The sequence below is a fragment of the Rhododendron vialii genome, chromosome 1a, assembly GCF_030253575.1.
Source record: "Rhododendron vialii isolate Sample 1 chromosome 1a, ASM3025357v1".
Taxonomy (NCBI): domain Eukaryota; kingdom Viridiplantae; phylum Streptophyta; class Magnoliopsida; order Ericales; family Ericaceae; genus Rhododendron; species Rhododendron vialii.
Window position 1 is genome coordinate 29,313,255 of NC_080557.1, and position 11,820 is coordinate 29,325,074.

The window sequence follows — 11,820 nt, forward strand, 5'->3', positions numbered from 1 at the left end:
GCACCCGAAGGAAGCCGCCGTAGAAGGAGAAGGGAGGGTGACTGCCTTGGACCTTGACACCCCATGGGTGCCAAGCTTCATCACACCTGGCAAGAAACAAGTTCTCAAATCGGACAGCCTGAGGGAGGACCCCTCCCTGGCTTTCACTCTCCACTCGGGGCTAGCTTTGCCGGGGGATGTACAGAATCCCCCTTCTCTGAAAGCAGCCCTGAGTGAATACTACTATCACGTTGGAAGGGTAAGTAAATTCTTTTATACATGCAATGTTTTTTTTTTTTTTTTTTGCACAAATGCCTTATTTCGTCGGAATGACTTTCGTTTTGCTTTGTTTACAGGCCACCCAGTCCATAATGAGTGCCCAGCTTCATCTCACCGAGAATGACAAGAAGTCAAAACTGCAAAAGCAGTCGGTGGAATACAACAAGGCCCTGGCCGAGGAGTACAAGAAGGGCTTGGAGCAATCCGAGCTCGTGAGGCAAAGCCTCGAGGTCCAGGTCGCCAATCAAAACGACCTCATCAAGGGGTTGCAGGAGTCTACCGAGCAAACCAGAGCCGAAGGCAAAGATGAGGGGCTGGCTGAGGGGAGAGCCTTGGGAAGGGAAGAAATGAAGAAGGAGATAGAGAAAGAGGTGCTGGGGCAGTACGAGAAAGGATATGCCCAGGCCGAAGAAGACGTGACCGATCAAATCCTTGAAGTGCAGGATGAAATCAAAGAGGGCCAGCACAAAGAGAGCTTTATGCTCGGCTACAATATGGATCTTGACGATGCAGGCGTTGAAGCTGACGACGAGAGGAGGAGTCTGGTGGAAATACCACCCTTCGCCCTTGCCGAAGTTACAGCAGAGGAGACAACAGCTGATGCTGTCGACTCGACCACCCTACCAGCCCCAGCCGACGCTCCAACCCTACCAGCCCCAGCCGACGCTGCAGCAGATTAAATTTGTTCTTGTTTAGTTTTTGTTTTGAATATTTTTGAATATGGTTGGCTCCGAACAATGAGAACCCTGTCAACCAGTGGATGTAACTACATGGAGAATTTCTTTTTGAATTTGAATGACAATCCTCTATTCGTTCGGTGTGGATGTTGTTTCCAAGTATATAAATATTTGCCTAGTCTTTTTATTCGGTATATACATCATAACTTAGAAATTTTCTAAGTCTTTTCATTCGGGAGGACTGTTTATGTGTTTATGAAGTCACTAAGGGATGAGCTCAGGTTTACCCATATAGTAGCCCCCTGCCCTATTGTATTACCGGAGGAATAGAATAAGGCAGTAGGATGGGAAAACTGAACCGAAAAAGTGATCACGGGTTTCGAGAGTTTCACCCGAACAAACAAGTTATCATGGGTTTCGAGAATTTAAACCAAACAATCAAGTTAGCATGGGCTTCGAGAATTGCACCCGAACAAACAAATTATCATGGGCTTCGAGAATTTCACCCGAACAAACAAATTAGCATGGGCTTTGAGAAATTCACCCGAACAAACAAATTAGCAAAAGAGATATTACCGGGGCTAGATGAAATACCCCCATACAAGAATAAAAATAAACGGAAGCGGTCAAATGGGGAATGCCAACACTAGCCATGGAATTTTCTTAGTTTTTGAGCATTCCATGGATTGGCGATTGGCGTTCCATCCATCTCAGCAAGCTTATAGACACCGTGCCCGATCTTCTCCACCACTCGGTAAGGGCCTTCATAGGGATCCTTCAGCTTGGTCAACTTTGTCGCTTCGGTAACCATCCGAAGGACTAAGTCCCCGACGTTGAATGGTCGAGCACGAACATTGCGGTTGTAGCCCCTTGCAACTTCTTGCTAGTACGCGGCGTGCCGAAGGTTAGCATTGTCACGGAGTTCTTCGGCTAAATCTAACTCGGCACCCACAAGAGCATTGTTGTCTACAGGGTTAAAATTCTCCGTCCGGGCTGTAGGGATCATAGTAGATAAAGGGAGGACAGCCTCCATTCCGTAGGCCATAGCGAACGGAGTACGGCTGGTGGACCGCCGAGGTGTCGTTCGATAGGCCCACAAGACGTGTGGAAGCTCTTCCACCCACCTACCGAGCTTCCGATCCAGACGGCGCTTCAGCCCCCGAGTGATTGTCTTGTTCGATGCTTCGGCTTGTCCATTACCTTGTGGATATGCCACCGAGGAATTTTGGATGGTAATGTGGCGCTTCGCATAAAAAGCTTTGAGAGCGGAGGCAACAAATTGGGAGCCATTATCAGAAAGGATGGCGTACGGTACGCCGAACCTGGAGATAATGTGCTTCCAAATAAAGCGTTCCACGTCCCCGGCGGTGGTCTTGATCATGGGGGAAGCTTCTACCCACTTGGTGAACAAATCGGTGGTAGTGAGCATGTACTCAAATCCTCCAGGCGCCTTCGGCATCTTGCCAACTATGTCAAAAGCCCAAACCGCGAACGGCCACGGACTGGTGATCATTTTAAGGGGGAACGCAGGCTGGTGGATGAGAGATGCTTGCTTTTGACACCGAACACAGAGCTTCACGTATTCTTTGGATTGTTTGACCATCTTCGGCCACCAATAGCCTTGTGTTAGGGCACGCTGTGCAAGGGACCGTCCTCCTGAGTGAGCCCCACAGCTACCCGAATGAAGTTCTTCCAGAACGGCTGGCACAAGGTCGTCGTGGACGACACGCAGATCGGGGCCAGTGAAAGTCCGTCGGTAGAGATTGTCATTCGGTCCCAAGAAAAAATTGGCGGCTCGGCAACGGATTTTGTACGCTTCGCGTTTGTTCGTCGGTAGCGCTTGCTTCTTCAGGTAAGCAATCACAGAATCCAGCTGGCTTGGGCCGAGGGTGATGGCCATAACCTGTTCACACGGCTTTTCGAAGCTTGGTTTGGGGACCTCGTCAAAGGTGATGGTGCGACTACCCGAGGTCTTGTAGACTGAAGCAAGACCTGCAAGGGCGTCAGCATGGGCGTTATGCTCCCGAGTGATCCACTCCACTTCTACGCGTCCAAATCTTCCGAACAAAGCTAAGACGTGGCTCACGTAAGCATTCATAGCTCCCGAGTGATCTTTGGCTTGATAATCATCGTTTAAATGCCCCACAATGAGCTGAGAGTCACAAAAGACATGAACCGAATCTGCATCCAGCCGAAGAGCAAGTTGGAGGCCTGCAATTAGAGCTTCATATTCCGCCTCGTTGTTCGTCGCCGTGTACCCAATCGAAACCACGCTTTCATGAACAGTCCCGCTGGGTGAGACAAGGACGATGCCTACACCAGCTCCATGAACATTAGATGCTCCATCGACGGTCAGTCGCCAAGCGTCGCCGGAGAAGAGCTTCCATTGTCGTTTGGGTTTCTTGCGTCCGAGGGAATACCGAGCACGGAGTGGTTCGGCATGACAGCTGGACGGCCCTTCCAAAACCTCTTCTTCTTGAATTCGAGCTTCTTCAGTGGCAGTTGCCAGGGCATTGGCTTCGTCGCGTAAGCCGGGAGTGAGTTCGGCAAAGAAGTCGGCCAGGACTTGCCCTTTGATAGCTGTCCGAGGCTCGAACTGGATGTCGAAGTTGGCCAAGTCTTGAGAGAACTTCAGGATCTGGCTCGATGTGTCCGTTTTCCGAAGAACAGCTTTGAGAGGAAACTCAGTGAGGACCACAATCCTATGGGATTGAAAGTAGGGCAAGAGGCTCGTTTTAGCAGAAACGAGAGCCAAGGCTAACTTTTCCATAGGCAGATACCTCGTCTAAGAATCCGTCATCGTTTTACTGGAATAGAAGATCAGTTGATGGTCCATCCCCTCTCTCCGAACAAGAACCGCGCTCGTTGCATGGTCGAAAACAGCAAGGTAAAGATATAGATCTTCCTCGGGCAGGGGCTTGACGAGCAAAGGAGCGTGAGATAGGTATTGCTTTAAAGATCGCAGAGCCTGCTCGCACTCCTCTGTCCATACAAATCTGCGTCGGCTTGTTGTGATTGCTCGGAAGAATGGGCAGTAGAGATTGCTTGAACGTCGAATGAAACGGTTCAAGGCAGCAACCATCCCCGTGAGCTGCTGTACCTCTTTAATTGTCGTCGGAGCTCGGAGCCTCTGCACAGCCAAAATTTGGGTTGGGTCAGCTTCGATTCCTCGGCGACTCACCATGTACCCCAGGAATTTCCCCGAGCTAACGCCGAACGCACATTTCTCGGCATTGAGACGTAGCTTCCTATGTTTTAGAACAGCAAAGACCTCTCCCAGATCCCGAAGGTGATCCCGAGCGAATATGCTTCTGCAAACCAAATCGTCAATATAAGCTTCTACTTTTACGCCGAGCATGCCAGGAAACATCTTCGTGATGGAGCGTTGGAAGGTGGTGCCTGCATTCTTCAGGCCGAACGGGACAACCTTGTAGCAGAAGGTTCCCCGAGGCGAGATGAAAGCCGTTTTTTCTTGATCTTCCGGATCCAAAGCTATTTGATGGTAACCCCGATACGCGTCCATGAAGCTCAAGCGCTCGCATCCCGCCGTTGCATCTACCATCTGCTCAATCCGAGGAAGTGGAAATCGATCCATAGGGCAGGCGTCATTGAGGTTCGTGTAATCGACACAAACCCTTAGTTTCCCATTTTTCTTCGGGACTACCACTGGGTTGGCAAGCCAGGTGGGGTATAGCACTTCCCGAATGACGCCAGCTTCCAACAGTTGATTCACCTCTGCTATCACAGCTTCGGTATGTGCGGTCGACGAGCGTCGGACTTTTTGCACGACCGGTCGCCTATTCGGATCTACATTCAATGAGTGCATGGCGAACGAAGGGTCCACGCCCGGCATGTCTTGTGGTGTCCAAGCAAAGACCTCCATGTTTCTCATCAGGAATTGATACATCTCCTCACGTTCGTCCATGCTCAATGAACTCCCGATCAAAAAATATCTTCCTTCTTTCCCAGGGATGGAAAAACGTATTAGCTCCTCGGTTGACCGTTGTTCGGCAAGTACACCAACATCCTCAATCACTGGGATAGGAGCGGCAGCCACGCATTGTACCTCCATGCAGCTCTGTTTGTTCGTTACAGTGCTGATGTAGCATTTCTTGAATTGGATTTGATCGCCTCGCAAGCTTTCCTATCGTCCGTTCCATCCAACGAATTTTACCACCTGGTGATACGGTGCAGCAACCGCTTGCATTTCGTGTAGCCAGGTTCGGCCAAGAATGACGTTGTACGGACTTGGCGAAGCAACCACCACAAATTCGATCTCCAGGATGCGTGATCCAGCTCGCACAGGGAGGGCAATCAGGCCGAGTGGCCATACCGGGGCTCCTGTAAAACTGACAAGGGGAGTTGACGCTGTCCGAAGTTGAGCGGGAGATAATCTGAGGCTCTGATAAGTGGAGAAAAACATGACATCGGCCGAGCTTCCCGGATCTATCAATACCCGTTGCACGGTTGATTTTTCAATAGCAATAGTGATGACGAGGGCATCTGCATGTGGAAGTTGCACTCCTTTTAAGTCGTCGGAAGAAAAAGTTATGGTGCCGCCGAAGCTCGGATCTTCCCACTTTCGCTTTCCCGAAGCGCCCACGTTGCAGACTGATATAGAGGCGACAGCCCTGTCAATTTCTGAACGAAGTTCGGCCGCCCTTCCTTCGGATACTAGCCATTGTATGACGCTCACGAGATTGCCAACAAGAGGGGGAGGTGGAGGAAGTGGATTTTGCCGAACGTCGATCCACTGATTGAGGTGACCGGCAGCTGCTAGCTCTTCTAGATACCTTTTGAAAGGTGGGCATTGCGTGGTGTAGTGGCCACGTTCCTTATGATACGTGCACATCCCCGGTCCGCTTCCGACGGTGCCTAAGAGTACCGTTGGCCAAATAAAGAACGGCAATTTGCCAATGATGTTAAGAAGTTTATAAATAGGTTCAATGAATACCGTACGTTCGGCGACGTACTCGTCCGGTCAGGGTTCTCTTTTCGTTTGTGTCCAGGATTGTGGCTGAGGGTGCTGCGGGGGTCGGCCCTTGTTGTTCGACTTGTTCGATGCCTGGCCCGAGCTACCCTGACTTCCTTGCCCTTGGCGAACGTTCGATACCTGCTTCTTCGGCCCTATCGTCTTGACAGGTTCAGCCTTTGACGTATGTCGCTCGGCCATTGCTTCTTCGTGAACGCAATCTTTCTCGATTATTGTCATGAGCTCTCCCATTGTCTTAGGTGGATTTCGTGAGAGGTCACGAAACATTGCGGAGGTTGGGTCCAACCCATTCATGAAAGACTCGGCTGCTACCCCTTGATCACAGTCGGGAATAAGGTTATAGACTTCCCAGTAACGCTCGGTATAGAGTCGCAGTGTTTCTCCCGCCGCTCTTCGCATGTTCACCAGCATCGATAATGTCTTCGGTTGAATGTTGCTGGTAACGAAGCGTTTGCTAAACTCCAATTCTAGCTCGTTGAAGCAAGAAATGGATTTGGGCTTCAACTGATTGTACCATAACATGATCGGTTCACTGAGAGTGAGCGGGAAGATCTTACACATAAGGGCGTCAGAAAAGTTATGGAGGCTCATGGTTTGCCTGAAGCGACAAACGAACGCGACTGCGTCTTCTTTTGCCTCATAACGCTTCAGCTTCGGCATGACGAATCTGTCTGGCGACCGCTCTTGTTGTATAGCATCCACGAAGGGGGAAGCCTTTGCCTTCCCGAGCTTCGAATTGTCTTCGGCTTGCCCTTCGGCTACGATCTGCGGGACGACAGGGGGAAGAACATCAGTATGCCACTCCGGAGTCTTTCTTTTTTCCCGCCGATGGCGCCGACGGTGCTCCTCTTTTTCCCTCGGTCGTGGAGCAGCTAGCATTAAGGGCGCATGTGCCTCCCTCAAGCTCGTCAATGGAGCGTTCCGAGGTTGAAGAGCCGGGTCGATGGGTTGGTACACGGTTGGCAGGCCCGTGAATTGATCGTACAGGATAATCGTATTATCGTGCTCTGAACGGTTTCCTCTGCTTTCTGTTCGGTGTCGACTGCCAGAGTTGGCAAAGTGTCGCCCATCGTGACGTTCGGAATCATGTCGCGATTGAAATGAATATTCCCGGTTGCTACTGGTATGGGGTCGCCGAGGTGGATCATTTAAGTCCACGGGCCTCTTCCCGCTTTTCTGACTCATCCGTCGTTCGGATCGGTGTTGTGTTCGGAGAGACTCGCCTCCCCTATTGGTTCCCGCTGTGGAGCCCGTTGCCGAGGATCGAGTACTCTCGGCACGAATGATGCTCGTCAGCTGAGGTCGTGAAACCCCCTGATCAAGGCGCTCAAAGACAGTTCGTCGTTCGGTAACGGCGAGTTCGGCCGTTTGGGCTGGACGAGACGGTCTACTTCGTTTGTGGGATCTCTTCGGTCGACTGGGCTCGGCCGGATGTTCGTTTGCAGGGGTTACGGTCAACCCTCCGTCTCGCTCCTCTAGTTGTTGTTGCAGCATGGTAATAACCGCTGCCTGACGTTTTTGTTTGGCCAAGGCGATATCCAACTCGGTCGGTGGAAAAGAAAGTTGGCGGGCTACGTGTGGAACCGCCCTAGCCGTTTGACGGGGCTCAAGGTTGATAGATCCGTAGCCCTCCAACCCAAGGGTAAAGTTCTTTGGACCCGGAGGTGAGAGATGTTGAGCCATTTGTTCCGTGCAAATACGAAGAACAAACAGGATCTGAGATGAACACAGGCCCTCAACTGATTATGAACGCGAAGAACACAAAGAACACCCCGAAAGTTGTTTTCACATCCCCAGCAGAGTCGCCAATTGTGGGGGCGTGATTTCTTCGTGATTCTTCTGGTGTGGCTATCTTCGAAGATGAGATCGTGAAAGCTAATGCCGGTCTTGATGTACCTGCAGAATCGGAGGGGGCTGTTCCTCCGGGAAGAAGCTCCGATGAGTAAGTCAGTAGGTGGAGAGAAGAAGTATAGTCAGAACAATATGTTGGAAAGAAAGAAGTGTTCTTTTAGACCAGATTTGGGATCCTTTGCTCTCAGTGGTCATGCTTCTCTATTTATAGGCAAAGAGGTGAAGTGCTGAGCAAGTTGGTCATACTTTCCACGTGTCACGTTCTGCTCGGATGGCGCCTTCTAGCAGGGCCATTTAATGAACACCACTTCCCTAGTCTATCAGAGCCACATGGGTTGATGTCAGAAAGGTCACATCGTTCAGAGATGTCATTTCGAATGTCAGAGAAGACAGCTTACTTATTAGTAGATATTTATGGAAGGTTCCACAATCGTCCAGGTTAGGCGGGACCCACGTCCGGCATGCGAATTATCCGAGCATAGGATATCCCGACCGAAGCAAACCCTAGCCGAACAAACGGAAGTTCGTATCCGTGCGCTTGACAAGACCCCGAGCGAACTCATGTGTCGTACGTTCGGATATAGCTTATAATTGTTCGGTGAAGTACTCGTGGTTCCGTCTATCCTTCGGTCCGGCCGATGTCCAAACTTATTTACAGGTGAACTGTGATAGCTTTGATGATGGGTCAAACAGCGTGTGAACCCTCATCCCCCCTTTTTGGACCTTGTGAACCTTCGGATATTTCGGCCCCCTACACTAACCCTCTTGATTTTCGCCTTCTCTAATCAGGGCTTGAAGAGAGAGATATACCTTGAAATCGAGTTGTAATCAAAACCTAATCGAGCCCTAGACGATTCAAACAAGGTAACTCCTCTCTCTCTCTCTCTCTCTCTCTCTCTCTCTCTCTTTCTCTCTCTCTCTGTATTTTTTTTAATTTCCAGTTAGGGTTTTTTTATTTCGTTCTTTAGTTTTTTTTTTTTTTTTTAAATTTCGAGTTAGAGTGATGATGATAAGGTGACTCGCATCTGGAGGAATATGTTTGTACACACCGGAAAATGATTTTTCAGTTTGCTCTTTTTTTTTTCTCTCGAGTGAATCATGAATATGTGTTGAGGTAAGCTCTTTTGTTGTGTCAAGTTGAGGTAAGCTCTTTTGTTGTAAACTATTGACTGGCTCACACTTTTTTTTTTGGTTGAACTGTTTACCATTTACCATTCTCATTAGCTCAAAGCCTCAACAGAGGCATCATCTTTACAAATAACAGATAAATGAAAGGGAAGCACAGAAAGCCAATTCAAAGGGATAGAGCCTATAAGAGAATGGGATGCAACCCAATGAGCAGCCCTGTTACAACTCCTAGGTACCCAGGAAAACTTCCTAACAAAATTAGAAGACAGTTGCCTAATGTCATGGATCAAAGTAGCAGATTCCCAGGGAGGAACATTTTCTGTAGAGAAAAGCTTGATGACCTCTTTGTTGTCACTCTCAATGATAGCTTGGGAAATCTGATTCACAGTGATAAGATGACAGACCAAACGAATTACTGGCTCACAATTTTTTGAGAAAGCCATGTGTTTGTATGTGCAAAAGTGGCAACAAAATATTCAAAGAATAGTTTTTGGTTTGTGAATGGGAATGGTATTAGAAGGCCATAGCTTTGCAAAAAATCTGTGACAAATCTTAAGGACTTGGATATGATTTTTGAATCTGATATGATTCTTAAGGACTTGGGTCAAATTCCTTTGTTTCTTCCATTTATATTATTACCTATTCGTGTTTCAGGATGGAGAACAACTCGTGAGAAGATGGTGACGGCCGGAGATGGGGATGAGATGTCAAAGATAACGCTTGGAGATGTTTGTGGAGTAGAATTTGGAAAGTAGCTATGTTTGGGATGTTTGTAATGCTTCAATTATCTTTGGGATGTTTCAATGACTCATGAGAAGATGTTTGACTAATACTTGATAATTGGTTGCCTTTTTAAGTTTGGAGACTTGATACTTGATCAATGTAACTTATTTTGTTTTGACTGTGATATAGAGAATGGTTTGACTGTAACGTAATTTGGAGAATGGTTGCCTTTTTTTCAGTCCAGAACAAGGGAGGAGAGAAGGACTAATCTGAAAAACAGGGGACTTGTAATGTTTGTTTGACAGATTTTGAAAAATGTGGTTCAAAGACTTGTACGCCCAGGCCCTCAAAACTCTCCCACAGTGAGGCTAAAAAGACGTCAAGTTCTTCACCTACATTTGTCTCTCAAAGTGAGACTAAAAAAGACTTGTATCATTGTACGGCCAGGCCCTCCCATATAACGAATTTTCAAAAGACCCAGCAACCTCAAAGTCCAGAAGTCAGGGTTATTTTCATTCTTTAATTGGAAACCCCACACATGCTACACCATTCTTTACATGGCTTGAAACCCAGGTATTAGGTATACAAGGTTTTTGTAAATCAACTCACTACCACATGTCTTAAACCACCTAACTCAGAACCTGTCTCAACAGAAAGCAAAATAAATTGCATAATTTCACCTTCAAACAGTGTACCATTGATTGAAGAGATCAAATTGCATAAGTTGGATTGCAAGCAACTCCAATTCCTTTCCAAACTTACTAGTACGACAACAAATTACAATTACATACGCATAAGTTGAATTGCTTGGAGTACACAAATTACAATCCCAATAATTTCACCTTCAAACAGTGTACCATTGATTGAAGAGATCAAATTGCATAAGTTGGATTGCAAGCAACTCCAATTCCTTTCCAAACTTACTAGTACGACAACAAATTACAATTACATACGCATAAGTTGAATTGCTTGGAGTACACAAATTACAATCCCAATAACAATTACAACACGGACTGAATTATCTATGGCGAACATGCATCCTGCTAAGCGTTGGAGGTCGACTTTGAAATCATGGAATGGGCCAGTCAATTGGCGGGACATATCATCTCCCGAATGTGCAACATTCTGAGTGTACTTGTCGCACCAATCAATCCACCACTTGCTGCAGGGCTAGTCGCAACATACAAATGTGGTCCATTTCAGCACAACATTAGTCAAACGAACCAAAAGAGAAGGAAAATGCAAACACAAGGAAATATACAAAACATAGATTCATTTCAGATTTTTTTTTTCTTCTTTGAACTGGGGGATTAATAAATTATAGGGTTTGGAGCACCTAATTTCTGGTTCGAAACAAAAGCACACTTGCATGGTCTTTTTTTATTGGAACCATTTTTTACAAACCTGACTTAATCGAGCCGAGCCCTAAGATGCTGTAATAAAGCCCTAATCTTCTGTATTGGAGCCCTAAGTCATATGTAATATTGGTGTAAGCATGTACCTATCCACACACTTACACAGTTTCATTGTTTCACATTAATATAACTGAAGCCCACAATAGATCTCCATTTTTTCAATTCTATACGATGTCAACTACTTAATGATACAGATTAATTCAAGGAAATCAGAAGCAAAGCACCAGCCACTTTGTGGGATTAATTGAAGGGATATAAGTAACAAATTTTCGAACAAAATCAGATTTTCAAACTAACATAAATATGTTCGAAAAAAACAAAAACAAAAACAAACATAAATTGACCAACGCAAAAAACATAAATAAATAAAAAATAAATCAGATTTTCAGATTTGTAAGGGGAAAGGGGTGTTCTTCTCGGAAAAAAAAAAAATCAGATTTTCGAAAAACCCCACCCCCGCCTAATTTTTTGGGTTTGAACAAATTGACTGAGAAAGAGAGATACCTCGAGGAAGGTCGGGTCTTCATCGTCCTTGTTCGTCGTGGGTATCATTCCAAACAAAACCCTAGTATAGACTGGGTTCAAAGAGAAAGAAAGAGTCAGCAAGAGAGAGAGCAAGAGAGAGAGAGCGAGAGAGAGAGATACCTGGAGGTTTTGAACAGATCTGTGACTTCTCCTTCTTCTTCTTCTGTCTTCGCCATCTTTTCTCTCTCTCTCTCTCTCTCTCTCTCTGTGTCTGGGTTGAGGGGCGTCCAAATGAGGGGAAAAGGGGGTT

At 47.0% G+C, this 11,820-nt stretch overlaps 1 protein-coding gene and 1 long non-coding RNA gene across 2 annotated transcripts; both read right to left on the bottom strand.

Moving 5' to 3' along the window:
• Positions 1–5,079: 5,079 nt before the first annotated feature.
• LOC131330121 (uncharacterized) lies at positions 5,080–5,787 on the bottom strand. The gene has a single exon (XM_058363610.1). The coding sequence runs from the start codon at positions 5,785–5,787 to the stop codon at positions 5,080–5,082; it is 708 nt and encodes a 235-aa protein (XP_058219593.1).
• A 4,715-nt stretch (positions 5,788–10,502) lies between these two features.
• On the bottom strand, positions 10,503–11,820 carry LOC131332947 (uncharacterized). Its single transcript, XR_009201684.1, has 3 exons — positions 11,691–11,820; positions 11,550–11,620; positions 10,503–10,800 (listed from the first exon to the last, which is right to left on the bottom strand). It is a non-coding gene; the product is annotated as an uncharacterized LOC131332947 (long non-coding RNA).

What these genes read in the sequence shown, in the direction of transcription:
- LOC131330121 (XM_058363610.1), bottom strand. Translation starts at nt 5,787, where the DNA reads ATGTGCACGTATCATAAGGAACGTGGCCACTACACCACGCAATGCCCA.